Here is a 25,978-nt window from a genome sequence, read left to right on the forward strand (position 1 = left end):
GGAAAGGAATCTTTTCATTAGGTATTCATGAAACGCTCAATGGCTTATGTTGGCACTGCATCCTCTGTTGTGGGCCAGGTTCAATGCAAAGCAGAGTCTAAGACTCCGAGATGTGTATGCAGATTTGGTAGGGAGCCGTCTCAGGAGCAACACCAGTGAAGAATAAGGCAAGCAGTGCCGGGCAGAGAGATGAGCTGTGATGAGATTACAGCAGAGACCTCAGCAGACCCCACAGGAAGCTCTACCGCTGGGCTGTCTCTTTAGAATTGCCCCAGTTGAAGCAAGTTGTCCAGGCCCTTGTATGTCTCCATCACCCAGTCTTTGGAATATTCCTTCCTTTCACCCACTGACCTGCCATGCCGCCTCTCTCCTGAATCAAACTCCATGTATGAGTGGGTTTCTTCCAAGCTCTCTTCTCTACATCATGTCATTGGCCAGTTTGTCTATCCCAACATCAGTCCCACACTGTCTGTTACTCCAGCTTCAACAGTCTTAATATCTAGTAGGGCGATCCTCTCTTTTTCTTTTTCATTAATGTTTTAACTATTCTTTTTCCCTTTTTTACCATGTTTTATATTCAAGTATAATTAACATATAGGATTATTAGTTTCAGTTGTTTTAACTATTCTTAGCTCTTTGTTCATCCATATAAATTTTAGAATGAGCTTCTTAACAGTGGTTTTCACACAACCAAAAATAGTGATCCTGGAGAAAGGTTACTCAACAAAACAGATTTTTCACATAAATTAGGCCATACAGGAAGTGATTGCTCTCTAGAACCTTGTTGCACTAGTTTTATAAATATACATACACACTAGGGTTACCAGATTTTGTAGAAAGAAAAACAAATTACGTAGTTAAGTTTGAATTTCAGATAAAAAACATATGACTTATTTTATGTGGACATTTTTGTACTAAAAAATTATTCACTGTTTATCTAAAATTCAGATTAAACTGGGCATCCCGTATTTTATCTGATAACCCTAATACATATTCCTTCCCTACCCCCATACCCCAACACATACTCATGCACACACATACTTAATACCATTTTATCTGTTTCTCCCTGAATCCTCTGTGAGACAACCACATTCCTCCCTTGTATAACATTTCTAACTACATTATTTTTCAAGAACGTGTAGCTCAAAGTGGATAATGGAGTTCTGTACTTTTGTCAAGGGAAAAAAGGAAAGAAAGAAAGAAAGAACAAAAGAAAGAAAGAAAAAAGAAAAACAGTATATGATATTTGTAAAATAAGAGGAAAATTCTCTTCCACATCTGAAATGCCTGGGCTCAAATGGGGCAAAAATCAAGATCTTGTATCCCCAGCTTCAGGGCCCGGCCTTACTTTCTAGACCTCTCCAAAGGCCCCTTGTACAGGAAGGAGCAGGGGTTTTACCTGGTGGGTAAGCAGACCCTCCGAGGACTGTCAGGAGAAAGCTTCTAGCACACCCAGCAGCAGTTCCTGTCGTCCTCTTGCAGATCTTGCGAATGCTGAAGGGCTACGATTCCTACAACACCCTGCTGCTGCCTCCCCGTGTTCCGGGGGAAAAGCTACCCCCAGAGGTTTATGAGTACTTTAAGGAGATGAAGCGGTCCAAAGAGGAACAGATGAAGGCGAAGTTTCTGGAGAGTCTGGCCCAGGAAAACGGTGAGAGCTCAGGGCCGAGAGCCCGGCTTCAGCCACCGCGCTGGCGCCCTGGAAGGGTCCCTGCTGGGAGGCCGGCCACTTACCGAGCAGCTGCCACATGCTGGGCACATGCTGGTGCCTCACATATTTCATCTGTAACGTCACAAAATGGGCCTGTTCTCCCCACAGTATGAATGCAGAGACAGGGATACGCTCTGCTCCCACTAGAGTCTAGTGGGGAGTTCAGGCTTAAAAACAGCTAATAGAGGGATAGAAGAACACTTAGGCTTTACACACTTACCTGAGAGACTAAAGCACTGAGACACCAGGTCCACAGTGTGAAAGGGCAGAGTCAGGATTCAAGCCCAGATCTCTCTGACTCTGGCATCCACGACGGTAACCACTGTACTCCATGGCTTCTGTGTGTGCTTGAATATGTCACACAGGGTACAACTTGGTGTCCTAAGAGAGGTCAGGAGTGGGGGTTCCCCCAAGGATGAGGTTGGCCCTCCATGGTCTTTAAGCCAAACCCCAATCATAAAACTGGACTGTGCTCTCATAATGTGCCCCTTTCTGGCCCAGCGCCCCTGTATTACCCCACCATCCATCCGTGGGCTCCCTTTTGTGCACCTGAGCGTCAGGGGTCCTTGCTGACCTGTAGCACCGTGCAGTTTGTCGTGGTGCATGCTTCTCCTTCCTGTTTATCATGCCCTCATCTTGGAAATGTGCCGTCCCTGTTCTTCTGTGTAATAGTCATCACATGTGTAATTGTTTTCTTCATACCTGTCTCCCCCCCCAATAAGAAGCCCCCATAAAGGCAGTGAACATGCATTCCCCACTTGTAACCCCAAAGCATGGAACTGCACCTGATACGTCACGGTGCCCAATAACATGTGCTATAACAGTGAATGAATGAATGGAATGGAGTCCATTTTCTCCTGACCTTGGGCTCGTCTTGTCTCTCAAGGGAGCCAGTCAGAGAATACTAGTTTGTCCTAAAAGGAGAAGATGAGAGAAGAAGACCACCTTTGCCCTCAATCTCCTGGTCAGTGTCATTGAGCACTATTAGTTTACCAGAACTGCCATCGCAAAGACCACAGACTTGGTGGCTTAACCAACAGAAATTTATTTTCTCATAGTTCAGGAGGCTCAAAGCCTAAGATCCAGGTGTCAGCTGGGTCATTGTCTGCAGAACCTCCTTCCTTGGCTTGTAGCTGCCTGTCTTCCCCTGGTGTTCACATGGTCTTCTGTCTGTGTCTGTCCTAGTCTCTTCTTAAAGAACACCAGTTATACTGGAGTGTGGGTGGAATAGGGCATCCATATAACCCCTTTTTAACTTTATTACATAGCCACTTTCTGAGGTACTGGGGAGTAGGATTTCAACCTAAGAATCTTAGGGTAACTAGTTAAGCCTATAACAAGCACCCACAGTGTTCCACGAACGGAGCTGAAGCACTGTAAACAGATCAGTGAAACAGGCCCTGTCTTTGAGAGCCCACACCCAGGAAGGTGGTGGGAGGGGAGACACTGGAACTCAGAACCACTGGGACAGAAAGCTGGGGGTGCTGCCATGTGTAAAGGGCATCACAAAATCAGAGAAGGACCCTGTTGTTCTCGTCCCCGTCCTTACACAGTACAGTTGTGGGTTCGTTTTTTCATTTGGCCCATTGGAAGTTGGCCGAGAACAGGGACCCACGGGTTCAGAGGGAGCCAGGAAGGTGCATACTCGGCTTTTCCCCAGGGCTTCCCTGAGCCTGTGCTCCCTCTGCTCATGTGCAGACCATCCTCCCTGCTTCCCGCACCACGGCCAGGGAAGCCAGTCACTGGAGACCTCCGACCTCTCTGCCTCAGATCCAACCTCTAAACAAAGACAGTGTCAACCCCCGTCAACAGGCCCGGTAAAGGGGGTCATTTTGTACAGTCACAGCCCAACACCCCCACTGAGATTGTGAGGAGGGTTCTAGGCAGACAAATTGGTAGGTGTACTTGGCAATGGCATAGACAAATGTTCATGACAGATTTAGGGGGAAAACAGGCTACTAATTGGTATATACAACATGATCCCAAGTTCAGCTTTGAAAAATTTAAAATTAAAGATCTGAGAGGCCACAGCTCTGTGGGCCTGGTATCATAAAGTCCAGCTGCAACTCCTCGGTCACTGTTTCTTGTTCTATCTACATCTCTTTTGCAGATGAATTGTATAATTCTTGCTCTTCTGAATTTTCTAAATTTTCTGGAGAAAATATATAATTTTAGTCTTTTTAATGTTAAGATGTAGAAACACTCTGGGCAGAGAAATTTTTTTTAAGTTTACTTATTTTGAGAGAGAGAGAGAGAGAACTAACGGGAGAGGGGCCGAGAGAGAGGGAGACAGAGGATCTGAAGCAGGCTCTGTGCTGACAGCAGAGAGCCCAGCACAGGACTGGAACGCACGAACCACGAGATCATGACCTGAACCTAAGTCAGATGCTTAAGTGACTGAGCCACCCAGGTGCCCCTGGGCAGAGAACCTTCTTAACAGCCAACTGACTGCAGATCTTGTTTCTTGGCTTTGGCTAGTCCAGGGTGATGGTAACCAGGTCAGTGATTCTCCACTTTGTCTCTTTCTTTTTCCATACCTGTCTCCCTTGTCCCCCTCCCAACACTTCCCCCATGTTTTTGTTCTTTGTTTCTCGGGCAGAAGAGGAAGATATGCCCTCATCAGAACAAGGCACCTCTGGCAGTACAAAGAGGACCTCACTGAGCCAAGGGATCTCTGTCACATCCAACCCTGAAGAACGGCACATTCCCACGGTCGAGTCCAAGACCTACCCAGATGAAGAGGAGGATGAGGAAAGCCTGGAAAAAATAATGTTTCAAAGTAACCAAACATTTAAATGTTTTGTACCAGTTCTCTCTAAGAGAAGTGGGAAGACTGTCCAGTGCCTTTTTACTTTTCTCCCTAAAATGCACCCTTGAGCCTTTATCACTACCGTGTATTAATTCTGTAGTAGGAATATGCCATCACTTAGTCAGCCATTCCCCTTAATGTTGCACATTCAGCTAGTTTCCAGTATTATTTTTTCAGCAGGAGATATTCCCCCAGAAATGGAATTAACAGTCAATAAGGGTGTCTGTATTTTCACTTCCAGTAGCTGTCGACAAATTATCAGCTATAAAGGGCACTTCCCATCTGCTGCAGGGGGGAGTGGGAACTGTGACAACATGTGCAGCAGATAATTTGCCACTGTGCCATAGCAGTGTTCAAGAAGAAAAAGTGGTTCTCCTTTCCATCAGACTGTATGAATTCTGGGCGTGCCCATGGGCATGCACTTGTACACATATATTTTTAATTTGCAGCTGACAAGATACAGAGTGTTGACAGCCACTCGACAGAAGAGGTTGGAGAAGTAGAGAACAACCCAGTGAGCAAGGCGATCGCGCGCCACCTGGGCATTGATATTTCTGCAGAAGGCCACATGGCCAAGAACAGGAAGGGCATCGCCATTATCATCCACGGGACACCCTTGTCGGGTATGCCGCAGCTCCCAAGGGTTGTCACTTTAAGGGTTATGGTGAAGTTCGCACATGTAATTTTCGAGATAACAAAAGACTTTTTTTTTTTGATTTGTATACCATGGGACTATCCCCAAACTATTAAATTGCCAATCTCAGAGAAACAGTGTTAGAGAAAGAGCAGGGACACCTTATTTTTAATTAATATATCCCTGAGTTGTTTGAGCTTATATTCTTCCAATAATTTTAAAATAATATTAGGGAAAAATCCAAGACATTAAATTCTTTAGAAAGAGGAGGGGAAAAATAAAAATAAATGATAAAACAAGAGGAGAGGGGGAAATAAGCACAAGCTCCTTGAGCTAGAAATATTACTTCTATAAGCTTACCTTAAGAATCTGTTTAGTGATGTGGACAAAGATTAACTGCATGAACATTCACTGCAGCGCTGCTCAGCATCATAAAAACTTGGGAGCGATTGAAGCAGTCAGTATAGAAGACTGGTTAATTAAGCTTTAGTGCATCCACATAGTAAGTTATTTTGCCTCTATAAACAGTGTTTTGTACACCCCATAGCAGCATTACTCACAATAGCCAAGAGGTAGAAACAGCCCAACTGTCCACTGACAGATAAACGGAAAAACAAAATACGGTACAATGGGATATTATTCAGCCTCAAAAAAGAAGGAAACTCTGACTCATGCTACAATATAGTTGAACACTGAAGATATTATACTAAGTGAAATCATCACGAAAGGATAATTGCTGTATGATTCTACTTATATGAAGTGCTTGCAGTGGTCGAATTCATAGAAACAGAAAGAAGAGTGGTAGTTTCCAGGGACTGGGAAGGAGAAGAATGGGAGCTTGTTGTTTAATGGGTACAGAGTTTCCATTTGAGAAGATGAAAAAGTGCTGGAGGCCTGTGGTGGTGATGATCACACAATAGTATGAATGTACTTATGCAACTTAAAATATGGTTAAAATGGTAAGTTATGTACGGATATCACCACAATTTCTTTAGGTGCCATAGAAATGTACTAAATGAATAGAAAGACGTTCATGGTACATCCTTTTAAGTAAGAAAAATGTCATACTTAGGATTTGTAATCTGGATTAATTTCCTATTGGTACCATAACAAATAACTACACATTTAGTAAGTTGAAACAATGCAAATTTACTTTCCTTCTGAAGGTCAGAAGTCTAAAATGTGTCAAAAGAGCTGCATTCCTTCTGGAGGCTTCTAGGAGAGGACCCATTTCCTTTCCCTTTGTAGCTTCTAGAAATGTTGCCTGCATTCCTTGGCTTGTGGCCCCTTCTTCCATCCTCAAAACCAGTATCATAGTATCTTCCAGTCTCTCTTCCTTTTCATCATAATCACCTGTTCTGACTCTGACCCTCTTGCTTTTCTCCTATAAGGGCCCTTGGGATTATGTTGGGCCCACCCAGATAATCCAGGATAATTTCCCATATGAGGATCCTTAACTTAATCAAAGGTGCTAACCCCCTTTACCGCATAAGGTAACATATTCACAGGTTTCAGACATTTGGATGTGGATGTCTTTGGCTGGGGTGGGGGGGGCATTGTTCAGCCTACCACATAACCCATTTCTTTATAAGAAATATAAGTAAGGTAGTTATATATACATACTTAGCAGCCATATGCTAACTGTAATATCTCTGGGTGAGCAAATTATGGATCTTCTTTTTCCTTCCCTCCTGTTTGTTCTTTGAATTTTCTGCTTTCTTTTTAACAAGCAGATATTTTGAAATGAGAAAAGAAAGATCAACACAAGTTATTCTTTAAACCAAAAAAGTCTTCCCATTAGAATCAGAGACAGTAGAGCTACACGACTTTTAAAGGTCATCTGATAGAATTACCATCTAGACTGAGGAGAAAATCCAGAGAGCAAACGTGTTGCCATCACACGGTGCACAACACATGGGTGGCAGAATGAGGACAAGAATCCGTGGTCCTGACTTGTGGTTCCGGCCTCCTTTCTCTTTTCTGCTGCCATCTGTGGCCGCACAAGAGACATAGAGGCAAAGCGCTTGGAGAGATTACTCTACAGGGGCCTCCATTCTAGAAACTTCTTCTGTCTAGAGACACTAAGCAACTGAGAGCCAGGAAATTCAACCTCCTGACCTTTTTTTCAGGGAAATCAGCCACCGCAGTCAGCATGGCCAGGTACTACAATGCAGCCTGCTTGAACATCGACTCCATCGTGCTTGAAGCGATCTCTGATGGCAGCAACATCCCGGGGATCCGGGCCCGTGAGCTCTGTATCAGAGCTGCCATAGAGCAGTCCATGAAGGAAGGAGAAGAGTCTGGTAAGAGGCTTTTCCCCTGACTTTCTGTGGTCAAGTGGCCGGCAGCCTGCTGCTAATACCCATCTTCTCTGTGTCCCCCGCTGAGCTTTTCTCCCCCAGCCTGGTTGAAAGCTGACTTACAACATACTGCCAACTTATAGCCCAGGGAAGAGTTGTCTTCACTGAGTATCTGTGGCTCTCCCCACTGCCCAGACAGGCACCCATTTGGTGCTACGGGGAACAGGACCAAGAATAAGAGGCAGCCCACACTTTTGGGGGTGACTTGTGGAAGGGGAACAGACATGGACTTGTTCAGAGCAGAGGGAAATAATGTAACAGGAATACTGACTTCTGTGAAAGGGCAACTTTGAGATGGCTGGGGTCCAACCAGCTTGATCTGGGGAAGTTTTCATGCAAATGAGCTTTAAAGGACAGGCAAAGAAGAAGTCAAGCACATTCCGGCCCAAGAAAGCAAGGAAGCTGACAGTAAATTAGAGGTGGGAAGGCAGGCTCAGGCCCATCTTGGTTGACCTTGATGCCAAGATTAGGAATTCGGGTTTTATTTTGAAGGAACAGAGGAGTCGGGCGATTATCACCCTCTGGGAGAAATGGTCAGAAAGCCACACTAGGAAAGCAGCTCTTGTAATGTCTTGTAAAGGAAGCACTGGAGATGCCGACAGTGAACAGGTTTGGGCCAGCCGACCCCCTAGCACCTGCATGGCAGGAAATTGAAAGATGGGGAGGCATTCCAGATGGTCACCTAGAATTTCCAGTCATGGAAACCAGGAAGAGAGTGATGTCATTTACCAAGATAGGAAATGTGGGAAAAGGAGAAAGTGTGTTGGAGAAGAAAATTAATTAAGGTTTTAAACACCATAGTAGTGAGGCCTGGTGTGGCCTGCCTACCAGAGGTAGAGAATTCTGGCTCCATCAGGTTGTCTATGGACCGACAGGGCAGGAGATGGCTGCTCAATTGGGAAAATACATTGAAGTAGAGTGATTGCTCTGAGAGGAACCATTTTTAATAAATATTCATTCATAACAGCATAACATCATTTCTGATAGTGCACCATGCTTGCTGGTTGATTGATAAAAGTGGCTGGGGCTTTTAGACATGCCCCTTCCAGACCTCTGCATAGAATGCTTAGGGAAATAGAAGATTCTTTGCTGAAAAGGTCAGAAAAGTAGCTTTTGAGTAGTGAAAGAGAGGAAAAATAATTTTCTCTCTATCCTGAGTTCTTGGCGGAGACTGCTATAATAAAAGATTAACAAGGAAAAAAAATAAGTTTATTAACATGTGTCCTTCTTGTGTACATGGAAGATACTCAGGAGGAAATGAGGTGACTTAGAATTCTGAATTAAATACCATCTTCACAGGGAGAGAAGAGGAGGGAGGTAGTCCTCTTAGGGGAGAGCAAATGAGTCTTAGGGAAGATGAATGGACCCACAGAACAATGGATGAGGGTACGGTAGTTAATGACAAGCATGTCTCCTCTCCTGTGATGAGTCAGTCCACTCTGCTGGATGGAACTCCCAGGGTGGGGATTTGTGACAGTTGAGTTCCCTTTGGACACTTGTCTTTAGACAGACAAGAGAAGGTCAGAGAAGTCTTCTCCCCACATTTGCTGTTTTTCAAGTGCCCACAGTTCAAAAGCAAGCAGCGTATTTTGAGGTGACATATCCTGAACTCTAATAGTCATATTTTGGGATGGCGTAATCAGCTACCGTCAGTGGGAACCCCAAGCTACATCATAATTCTGGTTCTCTTAGATTTTGTTTCCTTTTCTGTCAATTAAACTACATTTCACAGAGGTCTTTGGAGCTGTGTTGGTGTCCCATAAGAAACTGTGGATTTGGTCTTCCTACCTGAGGAGGTCATGTCAAGCTAAAGACATAACAGGGGGAGTCTTCCTCAAGAAAGTAAGAGGTGCACCTGCTGGAAGAAAGAAAATCAGCCCAGAAAGTTCCAGAAAGAGGAGAGGGATGGAGAGGGCAGGACAGGACATTGGGGAACACTTATATTTTAAGAGGAGTGTAGGTAGAGGAGAAGCCAGGGAGGCCGAGAAGGCAGAGTGAGTGTCAGAGGGGTGGGCAGTCAGGAGAGCAGGATGCAGAGAAGTCAAGGAAACAGAGCTGCAGGTGGGAGGGGCAAGAAAGGTTTGCACACCTCTCCAGTGCCCTGGCTGGGTCTGGGCACCTTGGCCTTGTCTGTCTCATAGGCCTTATCACTGGTTCATATACCATTTACTTGACTTCCTTATGCTACTGTCTCCCTACCCCACCAGAATGTTAGCTGGGAGCAGGGATGTGTGTTCGTTCTCTTCTCTGATGCATTCCCAGCCCCTGGGTTGGTACCTGGCACAGAGTAGACACAGAGTAAATACTTCCAAAAATGTGTCAAATCAATGAATGAATGTAGTCATAGATTGCTGGAAGTACAGATAGAATGAGCCCTGAGAGAGGGCCACTGTGGGTCACAGTTCAGAGGTCATTGGGCGCTTTGGAGAAAGCCCTTTCAATGGAGGGGTTAAACCCAAACCTACACTTGCTGTTCACTGCGGGGTCCACAGGCTGTCCTGAAGCAGAAGTGGTAAATCTAACCCTGTGTGTCCCTGTGCCATGCAGTACCCACCAGCCACCTGAAACATGGGTGTCCAAATTGAAATGTGCTGCTTGGGGGTGGCGGTTCAGGCAGGGGGTAGGGGGTGGCACGTGGGAGTTGAAGATGTAGTAGGAGAAAAAGACTGTAAAATAACAAGGTAGAAATGTATTGATATAATCACATTTGGGGTAGATTGGGTTAAACATACCATGGAAATCGACTTGTACTTTTCTAATGTGGCTACTAGAAAATCTAAATTGGATACACATTATACGTCTATTGGACAGATGTGGCCCACACTACTGTTTTAGAAGCTGGGCAGTGAGGAAAAAAGGAGGTGAAATGATGATGTCTTGAAAGAAGTGAGAGATGAAATGAAAACCCTTATTAGTATTATATCAGGAAGAGCTGGCTTTGTAAGATATGGCTGGATGACGCCGCTGGCAGGGGAGGTTGACAGACATGGGGACAGCACAGAAGAGACCCTACAGCCATCAGTGGAGGCGGGAGCGGCCGTGGAGGCATAGGACTCATGGCGAAGTGAGTGGGCACAGGTGGCAAGAGGCTGGAGCCATCACAATCAGGTGGAGCCTGGAGGCACCGGGGGTAACAGGACCTGGATGAACGAGGGACGAACCAACAGAATGTTGGTACAGCTGTTCCACTGGTGGCCTCAATGCCCTTTGACCCCTGCCACCCCCAGGTGCAGTATGGTGTCCTTGTACCTATAACCAGCTCTCAGGGGAGGGGCAGAGGGACAAAAGATAGTGACAGCTCTCAAGGGAGTTCTGAGGGCTTATTTGCTGAAATGGCCAACAAGGAATAAGGAGTCTTAGCAATTCTTCCTGAGCTGGAAAACGTGGAGGCTGCCTAGCGCACAACCGCACTGCCCCATCTGAGGTGTCAGCTTTCCAAGGCAGGGCTACAGTGGACCAGCAGTTTCAGAAATGCTTGCCCTCGGGGCTGGAAGAGGAAGTGGGGCAGACTAACATGGGACCCACTGGGCAGATGGGCAGCGAAGAGCCCTGGACTCCAGTCCAGCCTCTCCACTCGCCTGTCCTCATCCAGCCTCGGCGTGTGTAGCCTCTTCTTCCAGCGCCTCCCAGCCAGCTGCAGACGGAGACGGCTGTGTGCTCCTCAAGAGAATCACACCAACCCCGCTAGGAGTTGTGCCATCCCCACTATTATTTCCTGATCATCCTGAGGTGACTTTTAATATAAACCCACTCTCTCTGTGTAGCCCAGGAGGCTGCTTCAGGCCAAACTGCTGTGGGACAGACACATCTGAGCAGTGAGACCCTGGGCAAGTTTACCTCAGAATCTACCCTGTCCCCTGAAATGAAATCGGCGAAGACCATGCGTGGGAGCATGATTATTGCCAAAAGCAAGGCGGAGAGCCATGGCTCTGGGTCTCAGAAGCAGCACCACCAACATGCGTCCGAAACGCCACAGGTACAAACCAGGGCTCCCCAGAAGAGGGGTGGGATCCCTCCTCCTGCCCTTTCTCCTCAGAACCCCTCAGCCATGTCAGCATCATGCCATTGCTGTGGGGGCCCTCACCAGGTTCATGGTGCAGGTCCTGCAAGGAGAGGTCATCTGGCAGGCGTTCAGCAAGTGACTTTAATGTTATAGGCACTGGGTTGAATGCTAACAAAATAAAGATAAAGCAAAATCGCTGCACTTAAGCTGCCCTAAGAGTCTGATGAAGGAGATAACCACACATTCAAATATTTGCAATAAAATGAGATTGGTGACAAAAGAGCTTTGTAAAAGGAATTGGCTTGAACCGCATGAAATTGCCAACATTCAACCATTGGAACAGCAATTTCATATGGCTCAGTCTAATACTAAAGGAATGCTAAGGATGAAACCGTTCATATGAATTGTGGGAGGGCTGCACAGGAGTCATGGAAGGTCATAAAGTAGTCAGGAAGTTTGCGCCTCAGCCAAGGGACTTTGCGAACAATCTTGGCAGAATAGCAGGTGCTGTGGCCAGACAGTGGATGGCACCGTGGAGAGGTAGGTGATGAGTTGTCGGGGGGAAAGTGGAGTCAAGTGAGTGTAGGCTTCCAAGATGTTTCAAGGAACAAGAAAAGAGACTAGTTGTTAGAGGAGCAAATTTAGGGTTAAGAGAGTTGTTTCTCTGAAAGGAGGTGGAGGCACAAGCAGGTCTATAAGGAGAAGACCTCCTGGAGGAGTGTAAGGTGACAATCCACCCAAGAGGGAATGAGATTCCTGGAGGAGACAGGGAGGAAAGGACTAAGCACAGTCAAAAGGGACGGGGGCCAGCTCCTTCTGGAGTCAGTAAAGGTGAAAGCAGATACAGCTGCGTGTGGGGAAGGCAAGTGGAGAGCGGAGGTCGGAGAAGGTCTTTGCTGAGTGGCTCTAAGACGTGTGCAGGATGCAAAGTCTTTGCAGGAAGCATTGAGGAGGTTAGTGTTGCACAGCATGCTTGAGGAGAGTGGCGAAGCACTGATGTGTCCACCGGGAGGAATAGAACCAGAAATGGATGGTGGACAAAAGAAAAGACAGTTTAGAATGCCGATTCTCCAGCCAAGACAGGAAGGCATAACTTCGCTGTTTCAAGATTTCCCTAAGCAGTCTTTCAGAGGTAGAGAGAGAAGTCATCATTGCAAGGGCACGAGTGTGCTCAGAACAAGGGGCAAGGGAGTTGAGAGTAGTATATGGGAAGTGCAGTATATGGAGAGAAGGAATTAAGAGGAGGGCAGCAGAATGAAACAGGATTCGAGGAAGAGTCTGTGGGTCTTGTTACCATCCAAGAGTGCAGTAGGGAGAGTGGGAGAGGTGGGCGCTTCAGAGGAGGCTGTTGAAGAAAACAGAGTGGAGGTGAAGGCCCTTGCAGGAGAGGACCCACATGTTGGATGGCGCAGGTGGATGGAATGGAAGCCAAGGTCTCCTCACGAGAGGAGGTATGCAGGTTGGATGGGACACTCTGGGGGGCTGAATTTGTGCCAAATAATGCCTCTCATCTTCGTTTCAGTCCCTCCTTCTTCTAACATCTTGAAAATTGGAACCGTCGACTCAGTTTCTTTTGCAGCATCATTTAACCCTCTTTCACAAGACCAAATATGGTATTCATGGATGAACTAAAACTCATATTTGTATTAAACAGGGTGTCATGGGGAATCATTTTCTTTGATTGGGTTCCATCCATCTGGACAGTGAAGCAAGGCTTTTTAGAATATATCAAAGGCAGCAGAAAACACTAAATCTGATCCCAATCCCCTTGCAATAAATAGGGAACTCAGAGCCTGTTCAAGATCACCCCTGCCCACATGGCTGCTCACACTGCTCCAGTGTGACAGGACTAATGCTTTGGACAACAGTCACTCTGTTGGCATGCTCCACCCACAAATGGCTTTTCAGTTTTCTAAAGCTCTCCTAAAGCATGAACTCTCCAATGACTTAAAGTTTATTTATGTTGCAAGTGGAAAGCAATGTATAATATGTCACATAATAAAGATATGACTGTAATATAAGGTCATTTGTTTATACATCACTGTGTTCTGGGAGAGCACTCACTGGAAATTCTTATCTTTTGAATGACATTTAATACAACACTCTCATTTCTCAGTCCCATGCCCACCTCACCTCCTCACTGCCATGGTCATGTTCAAGAACTTGTTCATCGTTACCCATAAATTCCAAGACCTCTAGACCACACATCCTACATCCTGACTATCATCTTCTAACCTTCCAGATGACTTCTGTGAGAAGTAACTGGTCCCATCCAAAACTCCAGTCCACATCTTCACTGCCTACCACCCCCTTCACTCCCCGTCTTACTCAGTTTGTTATCTGTGTCTGTCACTTTAGGCATTCTCTTGCCGCCTTGCCCTTCATCATACTCTCCAAGCAAAACTTCAGCCGATTCTCCACCTCCTCCATGCAGAGTGGCTGAACACAGCTGGAGACAATCTTCATCTCTCCTGAGTGGTCTTTATTTAAAAATTAAGACCACAAATCTCAAGCGGACCTTTGGTCTGCCCTAGTAAATTTGCCATCCATCTCTTCAAGATAACTATTTTATTGTGGTCGTCACTCTCCAAACCCCTAAGACCGTTTCCTCTTCCTCATTCCCAGCTGATGATCTCTCTTCCGACCCATGGAGGGAGCAGCAACAATGAGAAGACCATCACCATATTCTCCCACCACCAGACCAACGAGCCAGGCTGCATCCTCCCTGCCACGGAGTCACTGCCCCTGCTCTCATCCTAGGCCCTGCACATGTGCACTGGACCCCACCCCTTCTCACTCAAGAGCCGAATTCCTGCAGTCATCCCCTTTCCCTCCCATTTGTTTTTTGCCCCATAGATCCTTCTCATCAGCATCTATGCATGCTTTATTACCTCCCATCTTTAAAAACACTGTCCCGACATCACAGATCCCCCTCCAGCTCTTACCTCGTCCCTCAACTCCTCTTCAAGGCTGTTCCCCCCAAGAATGGCTGCATGCCTCCCTCCTCATCCTCAACCCCCATTCTCTCTTTCACCTATTCCAGTGAGGCCTTTGTCCTTACCACCCCACGGATCACTCTTCTCAGGGTCGCTGGCATTCATCTTGCCAGATCCAGTGGCCTGTGTTCTGTCATCCACCTCACGTGACCTCATAGCAGCTAAGTCCTCTTCCTGGACGTGCTTCTGGCCAGCACACCACCACGCTCTTCTCCTTCCCCTTTGCCTCATTCGGGACTCCCCCTACTCCTGCAGCTTCTCCACATCCTCCAGATCCATAGGCTTTTGGAATAGGCTAGGACTGAGTCATCTGCTCTTTTCTTTTCGTTATCTACCTTTTCTCTATAGGTGATCTCATCCAGTTTATTAAGTACTTAAATATTTTCAGGATGCGTGTGCCCCTCACATTTCTGTCTCCAACCCCAATTTCTTGCCCAGCTGAGGTTCACGCACACAAACTCACATTCATTATCTCTGTTGAATGGCTTAAACACATCTCAAAATGTATGTGTCTGAAAAGTGACTCTTGCCCCTCACCCAAAACAGAACAAGGCAAAAAATTGTTCTTCCTTCAGTTTTTTTTCTTTCTTAATGACTTTGCCATTTTCCCATATGCTCAGACTAAAACCCAAGGGATCATTCTTGGTGCCCCTCTTTCTTTCACATCCTATCCCAAGTCCTAGTGGGATGGAATGTTAGAGAAAGTATCAGCCATTTCTCACCACTTCCACCATGGCATCCTTCATCTCCTGCCTTGACCATGGAGATGTCTAACTAGTCTTCCCGCCTCCGCTCTTTTCACCTCATGCCGCAGGCACAGTGGCCTTTCATAAATAAAACTCAGATCATTTTCTGCCTAATACATGCCAACCACTTCCCATAACACTTGGAATAAAATCCAAATTCCTTACTGGGGTCTGCAAGCCCTGACTATGCCTTAGACTTGAATTAAGCCCGACCCTCTTCCCCATTGCTCACTCAGTACAGTTACACTGGGCTCCCACGTGCTCCCCAGAGCCCATCAAGCATGCTCGTGTGCAAGGAGCTTGCTGTTCCCTCACAGAAAGACTCTTCTCTCAGGATCGTGTCTCATTCTTTCATATTGTTGTCCAACCCTGTCACCGTTCTCTATGTCCTTACCTCATTCTTTTCTCCCTAGCACTTGTCACTATCTCAGACTATGTGACTGATTTGGATATTCACCTGCTCCATTTCTGTCTCCTCTATTTGAAATAAGGACCACACAGGCAGCAACATTGCCAGCGTTGTTTGTTGTTGTATCCCTAGTGCTAGAGGGACCCCTTGTACCTAAGAGGTGCCCAATATTTGTTGAATGAATGAACAAATGTGTACATATACAAAGCACCTTTCACAGTGTTCCCACTTGAAGCTTAGGCAATTCTTTAAGGAAAACCTTTCATTTTACAAAGCAATCTCCATTTTACAGATGAGGAAATGAGGCCCAGAGAGATTATACGATTTCCACGAGGTCATATGGCTTGTAAGTATGAGAGCTGCTGGGACACCAAGCTGGATTCTAACTCCTGATCCTTCTCCCGCTCGACAGATTTCCTCCAGCCCTCTCCCTTCGGGGCCCACACAGCGCCGGCTCAGTGTCAGCCCCAGTATCGGAGGTGAGACCGGGCTCGTGAGCTGTGTGCTCCCTGAGGACCTATTCACCCAGATCCTGGCTGATCGCATACAGGTACGTCCGTGCCCACATGCCCAGAGCTGCACGGCTCACACTCCATCCCTGCGCTGGGACCTGAGATTCCGATCCACGGCCCACCCATGGCGGTTCAGAACCCAGGGGTCTTGGAGAGGAAAGATGGGCTTCTTCACCCCCAACAGTCATTTGCTCTTGTCCTTTTGACAGCTCTTGTTAGGCAACTGGCCCTGGCGCAGTCTGCTGCCTGAAGTCACTCACCTTAAAGGACCATTGAGCATGTTACATATTAAAAAAAAAAAAAATCAGATTCATGATACAGCCCTACAGTGGTATATTAAAAATCATAACATGGAGCCATGGAAAGTTAGAACTTGGAACCATATTAATTCCTGTAAAAATCTGTTTTCAATGTATTAAGTGAGAAAAGCAGGTTATGAAATAGTAGGTACAGCACAATTGCATTTCTATAAGAATATGTCTAAATGTATGTCATACAAACAGTAAAAACTCTGAAAGTGTATTAACTGTGGTTATCTTTGGATAGCAGGATAATGGATTTTTAGTTCTGTTCATACATTTCTGAATTATTTTACAATGACACATTGCTTTTCAAGTCAAAAAACACAATAACCGTTTCCAGTTAAAAAAATTGTTTTCATAAGCATTGTACAGTTAAAGAAAAGAAAACAAGATCAGCAGGATTTGGGAGGACACCCCTAAGCCTGTTTGCTGCTTATGGTTTGCAGAGAGCTAAACGGCTCACCAGGTCCTGGAGTTGTCCATTGGCTTTGGCTTTTTCAAAGTAGGCCACGATATTAGTTGCACATTTCAATAGAACAAAATGCGACCTGAGGCTCCCAGAAGAGGAGGTGTCATCACAGGAAATTACTCAGGTTAAGGTTTGATGGCTACTGTGTTCACAGTGCTGTCACTCTCAGCTGACCCGAGCAAGGTGGGCTGGTAAGTGTGCTGGTGTTTCGTGTACCCAGGTTAAATCACTGGTAAAGCCCAAAGTAAGCCAGCAGAGCAGTGCTGCTCGAAGTACTGGTCTTTGATGAAACATGGAGTTTGCGTGGCTTCCTCCATCGACAGTCTTGCTACAAAAAAACAAAACAAAACAAAAAAAAACCCAGCAGCTGAAATAAATAGTGTTTTTCGTGATGTCGTTGATTTACATTCTGGCACACGATTCTGGTCTCATCAAACACTGGTAGTGATCAGCTCCTGGCCAAGGGTGGCCAGTCTGTGTACCACCCTTTGAGTAACACTGATGTACAACAGAGGCTGCTCCTCAGTGGTTAGTATTACCAAGATCGTTACACGCCAAGGCAGTAACGCCACTGAAAGATCTGAATGGCCCACCTGCTACTGGTGCCCTTGCTGTTACTCTGTGAGGGGGGATACCTTGCCTTTCCCTCCTCTCTGCCTGTTCCTCATGGACCTGCCCAAACCCTCACTTTCACGTTTAGTTTGCGTTCCTTATTTCTGTAGAGATAGGAGAAATCTTTTATTCTATAAATACGTATGATAAAGCTCTTGCATGACTGATAAAATATTTGTATTTTTCTCTCATATTTTATAACAGCATGTTGAATGTAGCAGGTGGAAGGGTAGTTTAACGGCATTTACATGGGGGCCCAGTAGGTCAGCAGAGACCAATGCAGCCCCCAGTAAAACCACCCACGAAAGAACAAGCAACTTTCTCCATAGAGAACCCGGTAACTGTGGCCTTAGTTACTGTCTTTTCTCACTCTGGTTTCAGCTGAGTGACTGCTTCCGCGGAGTGGTGTTTGATAGCGTTGAGACCCTCTTCGCTCGGAACGCGGCTGTGGCTCTCCTCTGCCTGCTGAAGGCCATCGGCAACCGGGAGCACATCTACGTAATCAACATGGCCCAGGATTACACAGTCATGAAGGCCCAAGAGAAAGCCAAAAAGGAGCAAGAAGGTAAAGCCCCGTACTCTTCTGGGCTGCCCTTCCCAAGCCCTAACAGCCCTTCCAACAGAGCCTTACACTTTTTGAAATGCTTCTCCACCACGTTGAGCCATTGTGCAGATCTATTACATCTGATTAACCTATTACATCTGCCATGTCATCGGTGCTCACCTCCGCCCTGTAAGGTGACCAGAAGTTCTTATTTCTACTTTGCACCTGAGGGAACTGAGGTGCGGCTGACCTGTCAGGAGACTACAGGACAGGGAATGGACCCAGCCAGCTCTTCTTGTAACAGACATGTTTCCCTTCCCCCTAATATCACACTGCATCCCTTCTCATCTTCCCTGTAATCACAACCAACCCATGGGGGACACATCACAAGTCCCATCCTGACTCAGGTGACTGATTAGCTTGTTGGTTTTGTTTAAGGGGACTGTACATTTCCTGCAAACACTGGAAGTGCTCATAAACTTGACAAAACAGTTTCTACATCTTAGCCTCCTGTCTCCCATGCACTGCAGCCAACATTCTGTACACTTGAAATGTCTCTAAATGGCACTGTGGGTTATTTAATCCTTACAGTAACCCTGTGGGGATCATTGTCCCCCTTTTACAGACAAGGAAAAGGAGGCTCAGAGACATCAACAGTGTAAGATCACACAGCAAATTAGTAAGGTCTTTATAACTCTGAAACCTTGCTTTTTCCTGTCATTACAACAGTAGCTTGAAAAAAATTTCAGTGATTGAAAATTAAACACACACACACACACACACACACACACACACACATTCAGAGTAATGTTAGCTTGAGTTCCCAATTTAGTCATAAGCAGACCTAGCAAATTTTGGTCCCCAAGGGAGGAGGTGACACTTTCCTTGGGAGGCAGTCTCCTGCTCTGGCCTCAGCTCAGTGACATCACTGCCCTTCCTTACTTGGTCTTACCTCTCTTCTGGAAAAATCCAAGCAAATCATAGTGCTTTTTCATTAAGGAAATAATTACAAACTTGAGCTCTCTTAGTTCTTAAACAGAACTTAAAGACTGCTTCCTTACATTCTCATCCAGAGAAAAATTAGGAAGAAAGTCCCTAGCAGTGTTCCAGCCTCCGACTTCCTGCTTTTCCAGAAAGTTTATGTCCCCATTACCATCAACTTGAAATAAAGTATCTCTTTTCATTTTTTCATTTACTTGTGGATTGAGGTTTTTCACCATTGCATTATGGGCTCCTCTCCCTGAAATCTTCTGCATTTGAAAAAAGTCCCAAGGCAGCATCCAGTAACAATATTATTATATTCAAATCTAATTTTTATTGAACATTTATGAATTTGCCAGGCACAGGCCTAGATGCTTTAGAGGGTTGCCTATATGATCCCCATGGCAGCCTATGGAGGAAGAAACCTGATTCTTATCTGTTCCTAGCCCTTGGTAAGTGTCAGAGAAGGATCTTCAAATACACATCTCCGAGCCCAAAGCACAGGCCTACAACAAGTGGAAGTTGTAGAAAAGAATCTGACAGCCTTTGTGCGGGGCATGACCATGCTTCTGGACCTGGAATCTGTAGGGTATGGAAAATGGTTTCCCTTGGTCTGCAAATGGTTCTGTCACCCTGAGCACTCTGGCGGCATATGTTTGTAGTGTATGAAGTCCGTGGGTGCTATATTACTTCCCTATCACTGCGGTAGCAAATTACAGACTGGATGCCTCCAAACAACACAGACTTGCTGTCTTACATTTCTGGAAGTCAGAAGTCCTTAAAGCGGGGTGTCCACAGGGCTCTGTTTCATTGAAGGCTCCAGGGAGAGAATCCATTTCCTTACCTTCTCAAGCTTCTAGAGGCCACTTGCATTTCTCAGCTCATGGTCCCTACTTCACAGCATTCTGACCTCTGCTTCCATTGCCACATCTCCTTCTCTGACCCTGACCCTCCTGCACCCCTCTTATAAGGACCTTTGTGATTATACTGGGCCCACTCGGATAATCCGGGACAGTCTCCCAGTGCAAAGTCCTTAACTTAATCACATCTGCAAAATCCTTTCCCCCACACCAGGTAGCGTATTCACAGTTCTGGGGATTAGAACATGGACATCTTTGGAACTACTATTCAGTCTAGCACAGATGGAAACCAGTTTTGGAACTGTGTGAGTGAAGGAAGGCCCGCCAGAGATCAAGAATGTCCCCACAGCACCAGAGCCACCCTTGCCCTGGCATAGACCCTCCATAGCAAGTGTGGGCTGGGAGCTGAGCCACTGAGGGCCCTGCAGCCAAGGCTGGTGAGTGAGTCACTTTCCCTCACTTTCCTCTCTCTGTTCCCTCCACAGAGAGCAAACGCAGGGAGGCACTTCAGAAAGAGAAGGAGCGTCTCCAAAATATGGATGAGGAAGAATATGATGCCATGACAGAGGAGGAGAAAATCATGTTCAATCGAGAGGTTCGGCAGGCCCTCCGGGAAAGGAAGAAGAGGTCAGAATCAAGGGGTAGTCAGGCTGGAAGTGGTTCCCCCCAGGAGTAACACACAGCCCATCCTGGAGACTGGGATCACCTTCCGGGGGAGCAGCATGACCAAGGGAGACACAGGAGGGTCACCTTCTGGGGAGCAGCGTGACCAAGGGAGACACAGGAGGATCACCTTCCGGGGGAGCAGTGTGGCCAAGGGAGACAGGAAGATAACCTGCTAAGAGCAGGAAAACACCTTGACCATCAAGGGGACTGGTGGCTGCAGCCTTTCAGGGTTTCTTTCATTGTCCTCCCCGTCCTTCTCTCTGGAGGACATCTGACACTAGAGGGAAGGTTGTATGATATAATGGCAGGGGACTTCTGGCCCCTCTATTCTCCAAGAGCTCCCACAAGCTTCTCCTGACAACTGCCCCCTAGGTGTGGCTCATCAGCCTCTGTGCTCAGGTGTCCACAGCTGGTGACTGAGGGGCCACTCTCTTGACATGAGCTTAATGGTTGCTCCCCAGAACTCAGTCATTTCTCCTTCCCCAGCCATCATCTTGGCCTTTTGTGGTGTTATCTGTGCCCTGAGTTCTGACTGCCTCTCCCACTTGATCCTCGGCCTGGACAGTTCACCAGAGACCCTGGGCAGTGTCTCAGCCACTTTCTGTGCCCATCACTGGGAACCACACAGGAAAGACTGAATCCCCTCCACACCACATGGGCCCCAGGAGACTCAAGCTATCTCAGATAGCAGTAGGATATATGTCCTTTCTGCCCTCAGACCTTCAAACATGCTGGGAGAGGAGGGTATATTGCTTACCCTCCATAGAATTCCACACATTGGCAAAGCCAAGATACTTGCCCTACTGTAGGGGGACATAGTCTCCTTCCATCTCCAGACTCCTCCAACTGACCCCAAAAGAGCTTTTTTGCCCTCTCTGCCCCCATAGTATGCCCTCATTTCTTCATCTGCATGGTCCCTTGTAAAAATGCCCAGGGGGCGCTGCCTGGTGGCTGGGTCTCAGTTAAACATCTGACTTCAGCCCAGGTCATGATCTCACAGCTCATGAGTTTGAGCCCTGCATCAGGTTCTGTGCTGTCAGCACAAAGCCAGCTTCGGATCCTCTCTCCCCCTCTCTCTCTGCCCCTCCCCCCCTTTCTCGCGCGCGCACGCTCTCTCCCTCTCTCAAAAATAAACATTTAAATAAACAAACAAACAAACAAACAAACAAACCCAGTCCTCCAGAGGTATAAAAATACTAGCTTTGGGATTCCAAAGGAATCTCTTTTCTTTCTCATCCAAGTCATTACTTTCAGGAATTTATTTCATAGTGGACTTGGAAAATATAAATCTGATCCTCAAAGCTCAGCAATGACTTGTTTGTGTGAGACACACACACACACACACACACACACACACACACACACACACCTAGTAATGATGAGTTGGCTACAGTGGATGATAGAGAATCACAGCAACCAGGAGCAACCAGGGATTCCTAGAAATGAAAACAGATGGGTTTTGTACTTTCAGAAATGCAGTCCCCTCCACTCTTGTTTATATTTGGTGTCCCAGCCTTGGTGCCCCTTCTGTCACTGGCAACAGGGCAGGCCCAGCTGAATCCATAGCAGGAAGGGATAGAGAAAAGAAAGGAATGTGGCTTTCAGATCCACCACCATGGCTCCAAGCTAGCCATTAGGGACTGCTATTTAAAACACCATTTCTTGAGACACCTGAGTGGCTCAGTCAGTTAAGCATCAAACTTCGACTCAAGTCATAATCTCATGGCTCATGAGTTCAATCCCTGCTTCAGGCTCTGTACTGACAGCTCAGAGCCTAGAGCCTGCTTCGGATCCCGTATCTCCCTCTCTCTCTGCCCCTCCCTCACTCACACTCTGTCTCTCTGTCTCTCAAAAGTGAATAAACGTTAAAAAATAAATAAATAAAACACTGTTTCTGTTCTAATGTTGTCTGAACATTAGATGTAAAAAGTATAGGAAGCTGAGCCACATCTGAACTGATATCAGAAAAATCTTTGCAACTTACTTTTTGAAAACTGCTAACATCAAGCTATTTTCAGCCCTTGCCTTGCTCTCCTATGAAAGAAGATTGATATACAGATTGAGAGTTCCTCTTAGTTGAGTTTGAGGTGATCAGTTTTGCTGAATGACTTTTCAGAGACCCTACTTTCTTTCTTTCCTTTCTTCCCTTCTTCCCTCCCTCCCTGTCTTCCTTCCTTCCTTCCTTCCTTCCTTCCTTCCTTCCTTCCTTCCTTCCTTCCTTCCTATTTACCCACATTATTTACCCACATTTCTTTGCCTGCATTTCATTCTTCTTATGCCCAAGAAAGCTCTGCCCATGTCCCTCCACTGGACACTCCCAGTTAGGGGGAGTGGACAGGAGAGGCTCTAAACTCTGTTGTCTCTGCTTGGTTTGATGAAGGGAGCTGGAGAGGCTGGCAAGAGAGATGCATGAAAAGAAGTTACAGCAGGAGCTTGAGCGGCAAAAGGAAGAAGATGAGCTAAAACGGAAGGTCAAAAGGCCAAAGCAAGGACCAGTAAAGGAGGAACCTCCCACAAAGAAATCTCAAACAGCAAACCGGCAGGTAGCAACCCTCTCTTGCTCCTTAGCAAGAAGCAGAACAGAGAGAGCATACATTGTAACCGGTCCATCAATCCAGTACATTTCCCTTCCACAAAATTGACCTGATACTGTTTGGATTTTGCAGTGGAGCAGAAGGTAGGAGGGAAGGGGCCAACATTTGTCACGGGCTGATTGTGTGCCAGGATCCCTGGCTGCCCTTTATGTAATTCTGTCATTTTGGCCTCCCTCCCACCCTGTGAGGTTCAGAGCCATGAACCCTGCCTGGGGTTGAAAGAGACAAAGTCGTGGGTACCGGACCTCCCCCAGTTACGTCTGACCACAGTCATTGCACTTTCCACTGTACCCCGCCCTCCCCGTAAGTCCCCTGGATGGTGCTGAATGGGCTGGTATTCACAGTTTGCCTCAGTAAGCCACAAAGTCAGTAGAGCCCCGGTGTTCAACCAATAGCTTATCTTGACAATGGTCAAGGAAGGCACTGCAACATAAGCTTGTCCTTGCAGACAACTAGTGATAGTTTACCAGCCTGCCAAGCTTAGCAGTCACATCTCTGGGGCCACGACCCAGGAAGGCAGAACAGCCAACACAGCACCAAGGGTGGCTCTCACAGCCCGGGAGGGTGGCTAGCCAGCTGGTGGGCACAGTGACTATTTCAGCACTGGATGCTCTGAGGGTGAAGCTAAAGCCAGACAAGCCAGACTCCCAGACAAGATGCAGACTGGTCCCAGTAGATGAGCAAGGCACAGTGACCACATCTGAGCAGACACAAGGGCAGAGGAATTAGGCTTCAGTGGCCACAATCAGGTAGAGCTCAGGAAGGAGCAAGGTCTGAGCGTGCAGAAACGGCCCAGGCTTGGGAGCAGAACCAAGCACAAGAAGCAAGAAGGCCTGGACTCTCCACTGTACCTGGCCTCCAGCTGCTCTGTGCTGGGCTCCTGCAACCTTCCAAGGGCAAGCCCTCCCTGCCCCTCTCTGGCCGCTCCTTCCACACAGAGTCCTCTGCCTGATATCTGTTGTCCGGACAGAACTTTCAGTGTCTTGGCAGTGACTCTACTGACAGTGGAGAAAGACACAGTAGTAGCCAAGCCCCTCCCCTCCATACTCAACTAGGTGAGTGACCCCTCCAGGGGACAGCTCTACCCAGCACTGACCTCCTAGCTGCGTTGGAGATGAGACAGAGGAGTGGTACGGTGAGGCGCTGAGGCAAGGGGGAAGCCAACCCAGCGAGCCTGCCTCAGAGCCCAGCTTTATGGAGGAGGCGCACTTTCAGCGGGAAAGGGGGTTCTGGGCTGCTCTGCAGTCAGTGAACATTCGGCTAGACTTCATGTCATCAAAGAATGAACAAAAACCTCTGGGGCCTCCCCAAGGATTCCATCCAGAGGGGAAGAAAATCAGAGCCCACAAAGCAAGTTTAAAAAGGCAGGAGAAAAAGAATGAAGTTGGTTTCTCTAGGCCAGGTTAATTAAATAAATAGGTATTTTTTAAAAGCCAGGGCACAGCCAAATTCTTAAACTCCTGTTTGTTCCCCACGAAGGACCGTGGAGAGGATATTTTAACAAGGACCCCCCAAGATGACACAGACAGAGGCATAGCCCCTGGGTCTATAAGAGGCACCTGGGGCTCTGTGAGGCCTTCTTTCAAAACACAATATCCTCTTGCTCTCATTTATGCCGTTGTTCTCCAGTAAAGAAATGTTTTAAGCATGTTTTATGTGTTTTGCCTCCTAGATTCTTACTTTTTCCAAACTAGATGTCAAGATGGATTCAGTAGAAAGGAAAGTATCCATCAGGGAGCAGTTAACCGAGAAGGAGGAACTGACAAAGAAGAGAAGGAACCAACTGGCAGACCCTCACATGGTTGGGTCTCCCCTTGTCCAGGAGCCAGAGGACAGTGAGGGGGACCTCCGGAAGGATGCTGACAAGCACCTGGCCCACAAGTTTAAGACCTATGAGCTGACTCTCAAGGATGTTCAGAACATCCTCATGTACTGGGACCGGAAGCAAGGCATTCTGCTGCATCACATGGGCACCGAGGACATACCCCACGAGGCTGATGACCAGCGCCAGGTTCCTTCGGGTGGGCGCCGAGGCCGCAAGGACCGGGAGAGGGAGCGTGCAGAGAAGGAGAGAGCCGAGAAGGAGCGCCAGGAGCGGGAGAAGGCTGAGAGGGAGCGTCTGGAGAAGCTCCGGGCTCTGGAGGAGCGGAGCGACGGAGGAGAGGCTGATGGGGAGGAGGACCACGAGGGGAAGAAGGATCTAGGCGTGCCATTAATAAACATCCAGACACCTGACATGGAAGGCTTGAACTGGAAGCAGGCCCTGGACAGTGACAGGCTTCCCAAAGGGGATCAGGTACAGACTCTTTTCCAGGATGCAGATGTAATGAATGGGGTAGCAGGTACTGTAGTAATTACCATTAAGGTGTTTCTTTCTGTATCCCCTTAATTCCATTAATCTCTGATTAATCCCTTGGATATAAGACAACAATGGCTAAAAGGACCTATTTCTAGGTGAAAATCCATAGAAAGCTCCACAGATCTAAATTACTCTATCTGACCTCATAAAAAACTGTCTATAGGGTTGATTTTTAATATCGATAATACTGGTGTTACAGGCTGGCAAGGTAGGTACGCTGTAGGGTGAAGCAAGAGGCTCAACTACTTTAAAATCTTGTTCCCACAAGTTCTTATAGTGACAGAAATCATACTGTTTATCAGATAGCCTTTTGGCCCTAGAAAATATTGCATATCCAGAAGCCTCTTGGGTAATGGTTTGAAGGAGACGGTTACTATAGGCTTTTGTCTGAGGAAGAACTTCTGTAAAGCA

The 25,978-nt window shown here is 46.8% G+C and overlaps 1 protein-coding gene across 12 annotated transcripts in view; it reads left to right on the forward strand.

Moving 5' to 3' along the window:
• The window catches only part of HYDIN (HYDIN axonemal central pair apparatus protein), a 439,740-nt gene that overhangs the window by 322,464 nt on the left and 91,298 nt on the right, over positions 1-25,978 (forward strand). For 11 of the 12 annotated variants that reach the window (XR_009256078.1, XR_009256079.1, XM_058708213.1 and 8 more), the window contains 10 exons: positions 1,483-1,651; positions 4,311-4,490; positions 4,970-5,143; positions 7,284-7,457; positions 11,279-11,490; positions 16,081-16,218; positions 17,945-18,128; positions 20,434-20,575; positions 22,995-23,157; positions 24,881-25,504. Coding sequence is in view for 9 of the 12 variants with exons in the window: in XM_058708213.1 (XP_058564196.1) it covers positions 1,483-1,651; positions 4,311-4,490; positions 4,970-5,143; positions 7,284-7,457; positions 11,279-11,490; positions 16,081-16,218; positions 17,945-18,128; positions 20,434-20,575; positions 22,995-23,157; positions 24,881-25,504 (2,160 nt within the window). In the remaining 3 variants the exon portion in view is untranslated. Of the gene's footprint in view, positions 1-1,482; positions 1,652-4,310; positions 4,491-4,969; positions 5,144-7,283; positions 7,458-11,278; positions 11,491-16,080; positions 16,219-17,944; positions 18,129-20,433; positions 20,590-22,994; positions 23,158-24,880; positions 25,505-25,978 lie in introns of those variants that run through there. The other variant, XR_009256080.1, reaches the window with a different exon arrangement.

The sequence above is a fragment of the Neofelis nebulosa genome, chromosome 17, assembly GCF_028018385.1.
Source record: "Neofelis nebulosa isolate mNeoNeb1 chromosome 17, mNeoNeb1.pri, whole genome shotgun sequence".
Classification (NCBI taxonomy): Eukaryota; Metazoa; Chordata; class Mammalia; order Carnivora; family Felidae; genus Neofelis; species Neofelis nebulosa.